This window comes from Homarus americanus, unplaced genomic scaffold (genome assembly GCF_018991925.1).
Source record: "Homarus americanus isolate GMGI-L3 unplaced genomic scaffold, GMGI_Hamer_2.0 scaffold30108, whole genome shotgun sequence".
NCBI classification, from domain to species: Eukaryota; Metazoa; Arthropoda; class Malacostraca; order Decapoda; family Nephropidae; genus Homarus; species Homarus americanus.
Window position 1 is genome coordinate 10,710,195 of NW_024748109.1, and position 17,884 is coordinate 10,728,078.

At 36.3% G+C, this 17,884-nt stretch overlaps 1 protein-coding gene across 1 annotated transcript in view; it reads right to left on the minus strand.

Moving 5' to 3' along the window:
* Positions 1–2,476: 2,476 nt before the first annotated feature.
* Positions 2,477–17,884, minus strand: part of LOC121880076 (CAP-Gly domain-containing linker protein 3-like) — a 184,445-nt gene continuing 169,037 nt past the window's right edge. Inside the window, exons 13-14 of the mRNA XM_042387085.1 lie at positions 15,882–16,060; positions 2,477–3,547 (exon numbers count right to left, since the gene is read on the minus strand). Coding sequence (XP_042243019.1) covers positions 3,330–3,547; positions 15,882–16,060 — 397 coding nt within the window. The 3' untranslated portion in view covers positions 2,477–3,329. The remainder of the gene's footprint in view (positions 3,548–15,881; positions 16,061–17,884) is intronic.

Here is a 17,884-nt window from a genome sequence, read left to right on the forward strand (position 1 = left end):
GTCTGTCTCTGATACTTTACTTCCTTGATCTTGTTCTCTATTTTCTTCAGCTGCCACATCTGTGTTGTCTCGAATGGTTCACACTAGGATTTCTTTCCTATGAATGCAAAGGTGCCGCAAAACTCTGTTCTATCTCCTACCCCTTTCTCATTCCACCTTGATGAACTCCTCTATCCCTTCTAGCAGCTTACGCTATTTTGTTGTTGACGAAATACACAGAAGTCGTCTATTCTACTGCTTCAGGGCCTACAATCAATTTAGTCTCCCAGTAAACTCAACATTGATCTTATGTCTATAGCCTAATGGGGCACAAATAACTTGGTTTCACTCAATACTTCCAAGATAAAAATTCTTGCCATATCTCGCATACAAGAACATTTTCAACTTCTATTTATATTCTTACTATAACCAATAACCCCATTGAATTAACACAATTCTAACACTGCAAAGAGTGCATCCAAAATGTTTCCTTTTTTAAGAGCGATATGTTCTCGACTCACACAACTTATTTATTAAAATAACCATGTCTAACTCCACATGAAAAAATCCTGTACTGCTTTCCAGTTTAGAGCCACAGTCCTATTTATTATAAGACGAATCAAATTTAAACAACCTCCTCATAAATGATCAGTCTATCATTTCCCCTATACCACTCCTTTAAGTAGTACGAGATGCCTCTTCCCTCTCTTTTCTGCAATGGTCAATGCCAATAAAATCTAACATATTAGCCTTCCCTATTCTTAATATAACTGCATCACTTACCTCCTTCATTCCTTGCACTTCTTGTCTATGAAACCCATACAGAACTTATATAACACTTTAAATGTAAGTCATATACTCTCCTTTTATTACACAGTTAAATCATGCATCTTTGTCTTCTTATCCATGGTGTGACAGTCAAGGTCGAATTTGGGTCGATCATCAGCCTTATTAATAGCCCTTCAGAAGTGTCATGTGTACCTTACCTTGCAAGTTTTTAATGTTAGTCATCTTAAATTCCACGATGGCTGTCATACAGACTTGAAAAATGTACAATGAATATATTCTACATAATAATTTGTTTTTCTCAATATAACAAGAACTGAGCATAAACGTTATATTTCAATTACATCATCGATATCGGTCACTCAATACCCTATTTCTGGCGTTGCGTCGAAGTGATGACACCATTAAATCAGTAGGTAAAATTCACCTTAATAACCAATGTAAACACATTTTATCTAGTTGAAGACACCTTAAAGAACATAGAAATACCAAAACAAGTACGGAGGAAAAAGAGAAGCTCAGTTACTCCAAGCGGCTCAAGGACTCTAAGGGAGGAAGTTCGTAAATCGTACACCTTTTAAATGTTTTAGTATAAAGTTTCCTTTACAGGGTAGGACGAGGTGATGATGAAAGCTTTCCTAACGATGTTTGGATACAGAATGTTTCGTATTACGACAACAACGGTAAAATGATAGTTGAATTATATCCAAATCGTATAATGCAAAACTAACCAAATTATTGGTAATTTATACAGAACATATTTACATTGAGATTATAAAAACTTGATTCAACACAGTAAAATCTTGGTCGCTGAAGCTACATTACAGTGCTTGGGGTTGGGTAACCAATGGAAATACTGTACAGCATTACGTACACTATAGACGGTAAGTAGAAATTCAGTTATTATTAATATCAATAATGATATAAATAATAAACTCACTAACACACAAACAGTAAACGTAGTGTACAAAAATATCACAAAATAATTGTGCATGATTTCTGTACATATTCGTAAAACAACTGAAAATATTGTAAAAAAAAAAACAAATGAAAAATTCAGCGCCATAATATTTACAGACTTGTGAAAAGGATGAGAAATAGTGGCAACAAATAACAAGGGTCAAGGATCCAAACAACTTGTAATGTTAAGTAGTCACAAGGCAATGGGTAGCTGTGACGACTCTAAACCTTGGTGGAATAATAACTGGAGCTCACGTCAAAATACTTTTATTGAAGTACCTGACAAAATAAAGAGTATTTACAGTCACACATGGCACATCGTCTCTGACCTAGCAGAGAAGGCTGTGTGGTAACATATAATTAAAAGAAAACCACAAAAAGCATAACAATATTATATTAAGTAATTGAAACTTGCAATATATACAATATGTATGGTACTGTACTATAGAATGTTACAAGACTACAGTGAGCCTCTCCCACATTTCCTATAAATAGAAATTATAGAATATGAAAATGACAATATGAGAACCTCATTATAGTCGTCTAAACACATTAATTTGCTTCATACAGATGATTCATTACCCGAGACCCCTACTCTGTACCACTAATTAAAGAATCTTACCTTGTGTTAAGTATAAGGGGTGCAAGATATTAGATATTCAGTATATATATATATATATATATATATATATATATATATATATATATATATATATATATATATATATATATATATATATATATATATATATATATATATAGTAACAATATAGGTCTTTTAAATCTATACATATGTGCAACAACAGTAATTTTCCTTACGTAAAAAAAAAAGACATTGTAGAGTACATGTAGTAAGTGTTGTCTATGGCGATACTGCCATTGTTATGTCGATCGCACAGTGGGCGACTAAGATAAAGCATCAACACTGCAGCACCATCAACAATGCTGTGGTGTGTGACTTATACTTACGGATGGGCATTTTAGGAATGGTTGTCATTGTACTTTCACATAATTACGAATAATAAAACCGTGTGATATTTACTATTGATATACGCACACAAATTGAAATTATTAATATCATAAGTTAAATATTTTATAAAAAAAAGATGTATGAATAGAGAGCAATTATGCTTTCCACAATTCCACATTATCATACCCTGGCTATGCAGCAATGAAAACCTAGATGCTACAGTGCTAGGTAATAAATGAACAACGACAGTTCCTGTCAACCTGGTTAAAAAGTAGTCTGCAATTTTTTACTGTATAATCCAGAGCTTCCCCAGGTATCGTAATAAACTCACCGTTATCTCCTTTAACAGCTGTTTACCAACATCTATGGGACGCGGTCTACTCCTGGACCTAGTACACCATCAGCACTCCTAAGGCATGTATATCCATTCACACATGACTCCTGATGAATAGACATGTGTCTTGATCTAAAGCATACACCCAACTGTTCGAGTTAAAGAGTATGCTACTCCTCGAACTGGTACACACACTTCTAGATGTGATAACCAAGCTTACACCTCGAATTGATACACTACTATTCAAGGTAGAGCATACTCTCCTGCAATACTTGAACTAATGAACTCTAATAAACACAACTATTCCTCGAAGTCATCTTCAGGTTTAACAAGCTTGGCGCCATTGATGCCCCTGACGTAGACCTTGCTGGGCTTAACCATGACGCCGTGGCGTGGGCGGCAGGAGAAGTATCGTCGCCCCCTCACAGTTCCGTCATGCCGCCCCTTGGCTGCCCGGAGCTCCACCCCGAGCCAAGTCCCAGCCTCAAAGTCTACCTGACCAATATACTTGATCACCCCTGAAATACAAGGAAGTGCAATAGTTAGTATATATAAAAATAAAAAAAAGACATTAAAAAACAAAAAAAAATATGTGATTACACTAATTACTTTTCTGAATTAAGGACTAAAAAAGCTTGTGTAATGTAAATCTAGAAATACAAATTCTTATGAGCAAAAATAAGAGATAGGTTCTCTAGTTCCATGAGCAGCCGTCATAATGGAAAATAAAAAATACCCCACACCTAAAACCAATAAAGTACACATTATATATACAGTATATATATATATATATATATATATATATATATATATATATAGTGTATACATATGCTGATAACCACAAGGAAAAAGAAAACACGAAGTTCCCAAGCGCTTTCGTGTAATTCACATCTTCAGGGGTGAGGCTAAGGAGAAGTACAAAACAAGGTGTATATATACAGAGGAGGGTGAGATCAGGTCCACAATGGTCAGGTATTAGGTAATGACCCTACTAATCTTTAAAAAGCACTGCATCGGTCGGTAGTCAGGTCTCTCACACAGAGGGTAAGGTGACCCAACCTTCTCACCTGGTTACAAATCTTCTTAATTACAAAATTGTTCAGTTTGTACATACCATTACTCAAATTCATGTTGACTGCTTCGGTATGTTTAATGAGACTAGATTCTATATGTTCCTACTGTCAATTGAATTACAAGGTAATATTGAGGAGGCATTATCCCAGTCAATACAATGCTTATTATCCCTCAAATGAACAAACAGAGCATTGGATTCCTGGCCTGTCCTAACACTATATTTATGTTGTTTAAGTCTAGTTACAAGATCTTTACCTGTCTGGCCTAAGTAAAACATATTACATTCCTTGCAAGGAACTTTATAAATGCAACCAATTGTGTTGTTGGGGGAGTTCCTGATTAACATTTGTTTAACAGTGCACGAGTTTTTAAATGCCACATTGGCGTTCCAGGTTTTTAGTTGTAAAGGAATTTGAGAAAAATTTGTGAAATGGTAAGAATAAGAGATTCTTATTCTGATGTGAATTACACGAAAGCGCTTGGGAACTTCGTGTTTTCTTTTTCCTTGTGGTTATCAGCATATACCTGTATCACGTGCACCTACAGTGATTTATTTGCATATATATATATATATATATATATATATATATATATATATATATATATATATATATATATATATATATATATATTTCACACAAAGCCTGTTCAACGAGCTTAAGGTGCCGTGAACCTCTAATGGGGACGACTCGTATCACGTAGGTGGTCAGAGTAACGTTTTACCAAATCCGGCTTCGAAACACGAGGATCCATATATATTTCATGAGCCCAATAAAGCACGCGGACTTCTACATACAATCAACACCTCAATCCCCCAGGATTCGAACCCACGGCCCACGAGCCCATGACTGTGACCGATATGTATATGTGTGTATATATATATATATATGATATATGTGTATATATATATATATATATATATATATATATATATATGATATATGTGTATGTGTATATATATATATATATATATATATATATATATATATATATATATATATATATATATATATATATATATATATATATATATATGAAAAACTCTTCATGAACAAGTTTTTGAGATATGGCTTTTAATTACTATCATTAATACAGCACAGTACTGTACTGTACTATGTTAATAAGGCGGCGGCGGCGGCTAGGTCGACCTGATGCTCTACTTCTGGTTCAATGCCAGGGCATACACAGAGGTAATAATGATCTCAAGTAATATTGAAAAGTACAATAGTCGAATTCTCTGTAGGCGATATTAAACATAGGAGAAAGATATATTTATTAGTATTTTTGTGTATTTCACTGATTACTATCATTACTATCAAACGAATACGGTATATTGTATTGCATATCATGAGGCACTGTGATGTGTTGGTTGTTATTTGTTACTATAACAAGTATGCACCGTATATCATTAAGGCAGGGTGAAACTATGGGCAAATTTCTTTACGTCATTTGCTTCCGTCTACCCAGCAGTAATTGGGAACCTGGATGTTAATCGATTTGCGGATCGTGTTCCGGGTAATGGTTAGCCAGTGCAGTTGGCGACTTGTCCGATCTTCTCGGACTATTCCTTGTAACTGGGTCATGCAACTCGTTAACTTAGGGTGTGGTTGATTTGCTGGCGACAGCTTCTACAGCTTAAACAAATTCACGCTTAAGTGGCCCTTGGGTCATCCATCCATCCTCGTTACACAAGGGGCAACCATTATTATTATATATTGAATACTCTTAGCTATCATCGAAAGTATGTACTGAATTTCATTATCTACTATTACAAGTATGTACTGAATATTGTTAGTGACTATTAGAAGTATACACTGCACGTCATTAGTCACTGTTATAAGTATGTAAAATATATCATTCTTATCAATCATACCTCTTCATCATGTCGTAGATACGTCCTTTGTACTAAATGCTAAATCTCATTCTCAAAATCACATATAATCAGTCACACACATGTACTTAATGAGTTGAGTTACAAAGACCAGCATATAATTAAGGTGCGTGTGTGTCATCAGTTATCGTCAGGAGCAAAGACTGTGTTTAGAGCGAGTAACACAAGTAGGTGATGAGTAATGTGTGTAAGGCTCAGAAACCCCCGTCCTACCATCATGATGTCATCAAATAAAGCGGTGCTCTTGTCACGCAGTCACTGGTAGACTAAATGCCACACCAACAGCATGTGACTCATCAGCTCCTCTAAAGGTCACTGCTACCTTCCCTACGCTGGTATAGAGTAGTGGTTCTCCCCTTGTGACTGGCCCCACTCTTTCTAACCCAGCCAACTCCTATCTTGCCCCCTCTCGCACTAATCCTACACACGGTTGATGTGTTCTAAGGTGTATTTAGATCATATTAAACAAATACTGTATATATCATAATAGTGGCGGATCTAAGGCGATGCATTTTTTTTCCTTACTCGGCAAGTGACATGGTTTGCCGTGGTAGTGACAAAATTACTGTTCAGTATGTCGAGGACCAGTGCCAAGGAGGGAATACTTCAGGTGAGATCAAGTCAAATGTGTTGGCCCTGTGACGTTAACCTGACCTTAAATGACCCGAGACCAAAATAATGCATTTGAAACTTTGTCACCATATTGCTATACAGTCTTCAAGTCTACTAAATTTGCTTATAGTAACAATCTATATTTAAAAAAAATTATCTTAACCATTGTGTTTTTATTAATTATTCATCGTCTTTATTAATTTCATTCATTCATTTATCTATCATTTATTAATTTCATTCATTCATTTATCTATCATTTATTTTATTCATTAATCAAAACAAATCAGGAATGCAAAATACCTACTAAACATACACAGAGAAGCATTGCAATAAACTCTTTCTTAAGATATCCAAAGGTGTTGCAATCAGCCAACAACATCTGGACTTGAGAAGGCAGGGGTGGTGTTTGTTCGAATTTCATGTCAGGTCATTGTGAGAATAGACCACTAGAAAGAGGATGATTCAACCGAGACGTTACTGAAGGTGCAGGAAGCACCTGGGATTTCCTACCAAGTCAGGTTATTGTGTGAACATTAAAGTCAAGGATCAGCTCAATATGGTCAGGGTTTCATTGAAAATCCGAAGCCAGACCCGTGGCCTTCGAAGCCAAATCCAAGCCAAAAAGAACTTGGCTTCCAGAAGTACAACCTATGTTGGGAACTTAAAATAATAAGACCCCTTAATTTCAGGGGGATAACAAACCCCCATGAATGAAGTAATGTAGATAGATTCATAGTACAGTACTCATTACACGAACATAAGAACATAAGAATGAATGAAACTGTATCAGGCCTATTGGCCCAATGGCCCATGCTAGGCAGCCCCGTTTACACCCAACCCGTATCGCTCATACATTTGTCCAACCTATATTTGAAGTTATCCAGCGTGTTCGAGTTAATGGTAATGTTCAGTGTCTTGTTCCACTCATCCACTACTCTATTTACAAGCCAGTGTTTACCTTTGTTTAACCATGTCTTCCATTTATACACCTCAATCATATAACGCCTTTCACTCTACGTCTCTCGAGGGAGTGCAAATTCAAATGCTTTAATCTGTCTCTGTACTCAAGGTTCCTAATGCTTGGGATTAATCTTGTCATCCTCCTCTGAATGCTTTCTAGGGATTCTATATCCATTCTGTAGTACGATGACCAAAACTGAACCGCATAATCCAAGTGAGGCCTCACACGCGCAAGATAAAGTTTTAGAATAACCTCGCTGATCTTGTAATCCAAGTAATTTGTTAGCCTTGTTTCGAGCAAAAACACATTATTGTCTTGGTTTAAGATTCCTACTAGCATTACCCCTAAACCTTTCTCACAGTCGGATTTCTCTATATCAACGTTGTTCATCTGATTTCTGGTTTCTCTACTGACATCTCCTAGGCTAAGTACTTTACATTTTCCACATTAAATTTTATTGGCCACTTTTTTAGACCATGCAAAAAATTTTTTTCGATCATCCTGTAGTTTTACTAAGACCTCGTCAGATTTAATTACACGCCCTGTTTTAATGTCATCAGCAAATTTACTTATGTTGCTGTCTACGTTTATATATATATATATATATATATATATATATATATATATATATATATATATATATATATATATATATATATATATATATATATATATATATATATATATATATATATATATATATATATATATATATATATATATATATATATATATATATATATATATATATATATATATATATATATATATATATACAGTATATATACAGTATATATATATATATATATATATATAGTAATGGTCCAAGTACTGTGCCTTGGGGTACTCCACTAGTGACCTTACTTCAATCCAATTTAGTGCCGACTGTTTCCTGTCCTGTAACTACGCCCTAATCCAATTTAGAATATCTCCTCCAATTCCATGACCCTACACTTTACGTATTAGTCTTTCGTGGGGAACCCTGCCGAAGGCTTTGCTAAAGTCGAGGTAAATCACATCATAATCGTATCCGTCATCCAATGATTCGAAAACAGTTGAAAATTATGTCAATAGATTTGTCAGAAATGAACGCTCAATTGTGAAGCCATGCAGGGAGTTACTAATCAATTTGTGTTTCTCAAGGTGATTTGGAATTGAGTTTGAAATTATTGCTTCCAGCAATTTGCATATAATTGATGCTAAACGGTAGTTAAAGGATAGGGATCTATCTCCCATCTTGAAAATCGGTATCACATTTACTATCCTCTAGGATTCTGGTACTGCACTCGTTTTTAATGATATGTTAAACAAGTTTGCTAGGGGCATACTAAATTATTCCTTATAATCTTTTAATACTCTGGCAAAAATCTGTTCGGATTATAATTGTTTAATTCTCCGTCGATATCAGTTAACTCGCCGGTATCTGACGGTATTGGTCCAATCATGTCTCGAGTTTTAGTTTGATACATTTGGAAGAATCACTTAGGGATTGACTTCACCTCTCTTACACTTTTACTTAAATATTTCTCTTTGCTTTTCTTATCTCGGTTTTAACTTTAGAATAATCTCTAAGGTTAACGTCATCACGATTGATTCTCCTACATCCTGTCTCTAGCCTTTCTTTGTTACTTGATCCGAGTTTCTGTATGGTATATTTTGTCCTTGCGCATTAAGTGATTGTTTACATTGTTATGGTACTCGTTGACCTCAAGGTCAGGTGACTCTCCACGATCATGTTTTATGAGGTTATTGTGGTCAGGTCACCTCGTAAAGTACGGTCACCCTCTGCAGGCACATTATGTGAGGTCACTTTATTTACACCCGCTTGTGAGGTCATGTAGTTCACCCCCAAACGTAAAACTCCATCCCTCAGTTGTCTTTTTAACCCTTCAAAGTTTGTCCTTCGGAAATCCTATTATGTCTAAATGTCCTGTGCATTTCATCCCCCAAAAGTTGCCATCAACGCTATCAAGATTAGGAGGTCAATATATTACTCCTATGATTTTTTTCCGTACTATCGGCTAATTCCATCCAAATTGTTTCTGTATTCAATTAAGTTTTAATTTCCTTATTGATTTCACACTTCAAAATTATCTGCCATCTACATAAATTTTCTTAGCCTTGAGTGCAATTTATGATGTGATATAATTTCACTTTAGCTTTTTATTATTATTATTGTCTTGTGTCTTGGTGCCTTGACGTAGCGACAAGGACTTTAAAGCTCATGGCTCAACTGCTTTCCTCATATACCTCAGTGTCTGGTGTGTGGGGGCTGAAGGGGGTGGGGTGATGATGCCAACCTCTGTAACCTCTAACTTTATTCTGAGGAAGAAATCACTTGGCTATTGACAGGATGGACAGTATCTTGTATGGTAATGGGAACAAACCCATTATCCGCCTCGGTGCAGAAGGCAATTATATTGGCCAGTGTAGGAGTGAGGATCTACTTGATAAATTCAAGACCGCTATTGAACGTATTAGGGTGAAGGGAGTGATCCCTATCATATGTGGTGTCCTGCCTAGAAGGAAAGTTGGCAATGAATGGTTGTCGAGGGCAGTTGGTCTCAATTGCCGTTTTGACAGATATTGCAAGTCAATATCAGTCCCATTCATTGACAACTAGGACAACTTCTATGGCATAAGGGACCTTCCTGCTAAGGATGGGGTGGCAACCCTGGCTGGCTCTCTCGATGGGGGCAGTTCAAAAGATGTCGCAGTCTTTAAATTGCTAGGGGAACATGTGAGCACGGGAATCGAGGAGACTGCAATGGGAGCAGATAAACAAAATGAAAAGTTAGAAAAATAGTGCTAGGAATGATGGCAAAACTAAATTAGGCAGGGAGTTAAAACCTAAATGCGACAAAGGGAGGACTCAGATAACGACTAACTTAAATGACTACTACGCAAACAGTACAAATATGAGAAACAAAATGGATGAAATCAGGGCATTGGTACGTCCCCAAAAAATCGATATACTGTAATAGCATTCACCGAAACATGGATAAAATTAGACTCACGTGAGTTACCTGTCGAATACAAAATTATAGGTTACAAATTATTCCATACCGATAGGCAGATTAAGAAAGGAGGCGGAGTAGCAATCTGTCAGGGATAATCTTAAGTGTGAAATAAATAAGTTAATAAAAACTGAACTGAATACAGAAACAATTTGGATAGAATTAACCGATGGTAGGGAAAAATTAATCGTAGGAGTAATATACCTCCTAATCCCGATAAGAGTTAATGCGTGACTTATTTGGGTATAGTTGCGACTTTAACTTTAGTCAAATAGATTCGACTGACCATACGGGAAACTCAGAATAGGGATTTTCTTGAAACGGTTCAGGGCTGTTTCCAAAGTCAACATATAACCGAACCCACCCAAGGTAATAATATACTTGATTTAGTTCTGCCAAACAGAAAAAACTTCATAAATAATGTTGAGGTAGGGAACAAACTAGCTAACAGTGATCACAAAGGAGAGATTCAATTTTGAATTTAATGGCAGTCGCAAGAATAATTCCATTAAAGTCCCAGAATTCAGAAGGGCAAACTTTGATAGTTTGAAAAGGCAGCTGAGAGAAGGGGTATTACATTTGGGGGTGATTTACATGACATCACACAAGTACCCACAGAGGGCGACCTCACTTTACCTGGTGAACTGACAACGATAACCTCACAAAATATGACGGTTGAGGATGACCTGATCACGAGATCTGAGGCTGACGAGTTCCACAAGGCAGAACATAAACAAAAAACTCAGATCAAACAACAATGACCCCAAATGGAGATAAATAATTATTTAAAGAATATTATTAGCCAAAGGAAGGCTATAGGTAGGAGAATAAATCGTGGTGAAGTTTACCTCAGAGATTATTATAAGGTATTGGCTAGTAGGGTTAAGACCAAGATAAGAAAAGCAAAAAGGAATAATGAACTGAAGGGAGGCGAAGTCAAACCCCAAGGAATTCTATCAAATGTATCAAACTAAAACACGAGAAAAGATTGGACCAATACAGTCAAGTTACCGGCGAGCTAACGGATAATGACAGAGAAATGAAGAATAATCTGAACAGATATTTTTCAACAGTTTTCATCACCAAAAATTTAAACATGATAACCGAGGCACCGACTATATACAGAGATAGTGAAGAAAATAAATTAAGCGAGATAGTAGTGACTAGTAACTATGTTAGTATGCAAATAGAAAAGTAAAGCCTAGTAAGTCACCAGGTCCCGATAGATAATTGCCAGAGCTTAGTATGCCATTAGCAAAATTGCTTAACGTCATTAAAAACGGGTGTAGTACCGGAATCCTGGAGCACAGCGAATGTGATACCGATTTTCAAGGAGAGAGATAGACCACTATCCTCTAACTGCCATCCAATCAGTTTAAAATCAATTTTAGACAAATTGCTGGAAGCAATAATTTCAAACTCTATTCGACATCACCTGGAGAAGCACAAGCTGATCAATGATTCCCAACACGGCTTTACAAGTGGGCGTTCATATCTGACAAATCTATTAACATTCTTTTCATCGGTTTTCGATAAGTGGACGACGGGCACGATTCTGATGTGGTATATCTGGACTTTAACAAAGCCTTTGACAGATTCCCCCACGAAAGAGTAATACGAAAAGTGGAGGCTGATGGCATTGGAGGAGATATTCTAAAATGGATTAGAGTGTGGTTACAGAACAGGAATCAGCTAGTAAGCATAAATGGCACTAAATCCGATTGGGGTAGCGTCACTAGTGGAGTACCTCAAGGTTCAGTACTTGGACCATCATTATTTATTATATGCATAAACGACATAGATACGGGCGTAGACAACAACACCACGACCTCATCTGCAAATTTGGTAAGAAGCTTCTGCACCATCCTCGACACCGGCTCCTACTACCACCTGAGATCCTTAGCCCGAGAATTGCTCTTCGACACCACAACCGCATCCAGCCCATACGTGCACGAACTGATCACTATAAGAACAGCCCAGTCCCAACCATTGTAAAAATTATCAATAACTTGTAATAAACCAGTGTATTCACTCCCAGTAAATACTACTACTTGCACTGTCACTATGTTGAAATGCCCTGTAGTTTGAGCTTTTCCCTATCTAGTTATTATATATCTTATTTATATCACTTACGTTATTTATATATTATTTATAATTCGAAACCCATTCCCCAATTATGTAACTGTATATTTTCAGCCTTCTGGCTGCCAAGCTCTTTCAATAAACCGTTAATTATTATTATTAAGTTAATTTGCTGGTGACACTAAAATAGGCCGTGTAATTAAATCTGACGAGGACTCCACAAATTTTTTTTTAATGGTCTGAAAAATAGTAGATGAAATTTTATGTGGACAAATGTAAAGTACTTAGTCTGGGAGATGTAAACAAAGAAACCAGATATCAGATGAACAACGTTATCATAGAGAAATCCCACTGTGAATAAGATTTAGGAATAATGATTAGGTAGGAATCTTAAACCTCTGCTGACGCTTTTTAGGAAAGTCCATGAAGTAGTAGATAATGACGAAAATTACGATGTTATTTACTTAGACTTTAGCAAAGCATTTGATAGAGTACCGCATCAGAGGCTTCTGAGAAAAGTTAGGGCTCCTGGTACCGAGGGGAAAATTTTAAACTGGATAAAATCATGGCTCACCGATAGAACACAGATGGTCTTAAATCTGAGTGGGGCTGTGTAACTAGTGGGGTTCCCCAGGGGTCAGTACTGGGCCCACTCTTGCTCATAATCTACATAAACGATCTAGATACTGGGATCAGCAGTGACATAAGCAAGTTTGACACCAAAATAGGGTGGCAGATTAATTCAGGGCAGGATGCAAATGCACTACAAGAGGACTTAAAGGAACTGCAAGAGTGGTCAGAAAAATGGCAAATGAAATTCAACACCAGTAAATACAGCGCACTTAATAATGAAATAACAAATACTGTCAATGTATACAGCCTTAACAACATCAACCTAGAGAAGTCGACTTGTGAAAGAGACTTATGGGTACTTGTAAGCCTAGAAAACAGTGCGTTAATGTTCAAAATGAGGCAAACAGAGTATTAGGTTTTTATATTTAGATGTTTAAGTAATAAGAGTGCGGAGGTCATATTGCAATTATATCTTACGCTTGTCAGGCCGCACCTCGATTATACTGTCCAGTTCTGGTGCCCTTATTAGAGAATGGATTATCAATTCACTGGAGTCGGTGCAGTGAAGAATGACGAAAATGATTCCGGGACTTGGAAACCTTCCATATCAAGATAGATTAAAGAAACTAAACTTGCATTCCCTGGAAAGACGAAGAGTGCCGGGAGATATAATAGAAGTATTTAAGTGGGTGAAAGGAATCAATAAAGGAGATATAGATAAAGTTCTTATAATATCCGAGCAGGATAGGACTCGTAGCAACGGATTTAAGTTGGATAAGTTTAGGTTTAGGAGGGAGATAGGAAGAAACTGGTTCATAAATAGAGTGGTAGACGAGTGGAACAAGCTTAGCAACTTTGTACTGTAGTACGTGCTGGGGCGCTGGAAAGTTTAAAAAGAAGGCTAGATAGATTCATGGACGATAGAGACTGGTTGTAACTCTCGACAGGAGCTGCCATGCACAGGCCAACCGGCCTATTGCAGACTCCATATTTTATTTTCAATGTTCTTATGTTCTTTTATCTTTTGCTTGTGAAACCTCACTTGGATTATGCAGTTCAGTTCTGGGCACCGTACTACAGAATGGATGTCGAATCCCTAGAAAGAATTTAGAGGAGAATGACCAGACTAATACCGGGCATTAGGAACCTTGAGTACAGAGAAAGGTTAAAGCATCTCAATTTGCACTCTCTTGAGAGACAGAGTGAGCAGCGATATGATCGAGGTGTATAAATGGAAGGCATGGCTAAACAGAGGTGATATAACAAAGGTACTCAAACTATCCAGCCAGGAGTGAACTCGTAGCAATGGTTTTAAATTAGACAAATTTTGATTTCGGCGCTAGATAGGTAAACATTGGTTTGGAAATAGAGTAGTGGATGAGTGGAACAAGTTACCAAACATCATCATTAACTCGAATACGCTGGATAGCTTCAAACATAGGTTGGAAGGATATATGAGCGATAGGGGTTGGGTGTGAATTGGACAGCCCAATATGGACCAATAGGCCCACTGCAGCTTCCTCCATTCTTTTGTTCTTATGTTGTGTACTGTACTTTATTACCTTTAAAGTAATCCTCGCCACACCAGATCTGTGAATGGTGAATCATATACATAATCACAATCACTGGAAAAATCCTTTTTTTTTACATCAAAATTATTTCGCCATTATTTCCAGGCACTCGTATGTCTGCTGCTTCCTCCCAATTATCCCACTTAAATTATTTTCAAGTTCCCTCTACAGTCACTAGAATCAATATGAACTCTTAACTATATGCACACTACACTCTGATCGTCCCGTGGATGGTCAACCACAGCCATGGATATAATTAATTGAAATTTTTTGTTTATAATATAACCCAATAATGTACTTATCACATTTTATCGAACTGTGTACAAAACTTAATTTTAGAAGAAGGTGCATGTCAGGTCTCTTGGTCCAAAGTGTCTTTTTTTTTTTTTTACTTATTATGGGCATTCTATTAGCTTTAGGTATGGAATAGTTTGTTGTGTGTATTAAAATGCACTAATAAGGATGATATATTCAGTAATTAAAGAACGTTCTAAGACAGTAAACTATCGGATACTTTACTTTGCTAGAATTTACAGTGAAAATAAACTCATTGAAGATGAAGTACACTGCCTAGCTAGGTTTCATAGACAGTACGCGGTCTGAGATTGTTGGAGAATGATTATTTTTTCATCTGCTCACATTTTATAGCAATCAATCAACATTTGGGGATGGTTCTTACCACAGAGTGACCTTCATCGATGACGTCTGTTATCGAACCTAACCGGCAATTTCACAGTAGTAATTTTTTTTTTTTTTAATTTGAAAAGAATCAATCAAAGGAGATTGAAGTTAGTGCACTGAAACTGAAATAAACCAAAGCCAACAAACGACTATATAATGTACATGTAGGTATAATACGTGGTTTACAGTTAAACGAACATCACAAACATATACAGTAAAGAGTATCGGAAGACATCCATCTACTAAGTAATGATTACCAGTATATCAAGGTTATATGAACTCTGGAATAACCACAGTTCAACACCTCAATACCCATCCAAAAACACCCAACAGTAATTAGCTCATTGTAAACAATGTCATCAAGGATCATCTCTGTTGCAAGTGACTCACCAACTTCGTTCTTGTAGAAGACATTGTGCCCGATTTCGAGCCAATGTTGATTCTCTCGCTTCTTACGCTGGGCCTTGGGCGTGACGGGCAGTACTGGGGGATCATACCAGGTCTGCTCCTTCTTTTTCTCCTCCGCTGCGCGTTCCAACTCCTCCTGACGCTGCCTTGACGTCACGTAGCTGTAAACACATTATACACAATCAACGTATAAGATAAGAATCTGCAATCTGGTTCCTACTCGGCTACAAACAGCATTCTCGTGAAATCATATGTTAAAAAATTACAGCAACTGGTAAAGAGGGAAATCGCCAATTGTGAGTCTTGATACAATTTTGACGAAAATATGGCCACTATCTTTTTGATTTAGCTTAAATGAACCGATGTGTTCTCACATCAACTATTGACAAGAAAATCAACACACTAATCTAAAAACTCTGGCCCAGACAACAACACTCCTTCTTGGGAAGTATACAGTATTGCAAAAGAAGTACAGTACTGTACAGTATCTGGAATCTGGTATGACTTCCAGAGAACTACTGTACAGTACTTCTAACGTGGATATTAACACTCTTTATAAGAATGGAATACTGTACGAGAAAGTCAACAGGATATATTTACAATAAAAAGAAAATGAAAAGAAATTACACAATGAAAGTGAGAAAATAAACGGCAGAAAAAGGGAAAATGCAAGACAAAACAAAAAAGAAAAACATCATATAGGAAAAAAGTAGAATATTAACATTATAAGACAAAGGGCATAATGATATTAAACAAATAGCAAATAAAATAGGAGCATAAAATCACATTAAAGGTAATTAATTCAACGAACCTTTCCTAATAGACCCTAATTTAACCTAACCAATAAGACTTAGAGGCCATAAGAACTTGGGGGCCTATTAGGATTAGCTCATATTGAAGCACATAGGGACTAGGGCTCATTAGGTCTGTTTACTTGGGAGTTCATTAAGGTTGGGGCCCATGTGACCGATCTCAATAAAATGAAACAATTGAAGAGGTGAATAATTGTACACGAAACAAAGGTATTGATTAAAAAAAATGAAGCGAGAAATAAAACAAATATAAATAAGATCACAAGAAAGAAATGAGGGAATATCTTAATAAAGATAATGGGAACAACAATTCGAGATTATAACATTACAATTAAGGGAATTTTAAGGTAACAAAAAGAAAGTGAATATAAATTGACAACAGAGATAGGGTAGAACACGATGATGATAATAATAAAATAATAGAATACAATAATAACAAACAGAGGGAACAGCAAGTTAACACACAGGGAGAATACAACATAATAACATAAAGGTGGAGAACAAGATAACACAATGGAAGGATACATGATAACACAAAGGAAGAATACAGCATAAGAAAACATAAAACAAGAGAATACTCTACAATGACAACAAAAATAAATGGAATAACAAGCTAAAAGAAAGTTATAATGTAAAATAAAACAAAACAAGACGATGATATAAAATACACAAAGACTATACTGGGATACAATAAAGGAAGAGAATAACACCCTGAATAATATATATGTAGATCGATGAAAGGCAAGGAATGCGATATCCTGTCTCCCCATTTATGTCTGCCTGAGGCACAGACAGGCTCATGAAATGGTTTCAAACTTAAGCCCAAAAGTTGATCGTAAGGACTGTTAACATTGTAACCCGGTACTCTCTTTAAATATTTGCCAGTAAAGGCGACGTAAACTGCACATCAAAAGACGTTTGATAGGAAATTCAGCGAGAAAAAGTAAATTATATCCAAATGTCAAACTTCAGGCAAAGAACACTATTCTTAAGTTAGGGAGATTCCAAATACAGTACAGTATGCAGAAAATGGGCAATGGCGAGTTTATGTCTGCAGGAAATAAAGACCTAACTTACGTAGAAATAGAACAAAACAATTCCAGTATCCACAATAATGGTCACCAGACCCTAAAGCCCTCGAGATGCCTGATCATAAAGTTAATATTTTAAATT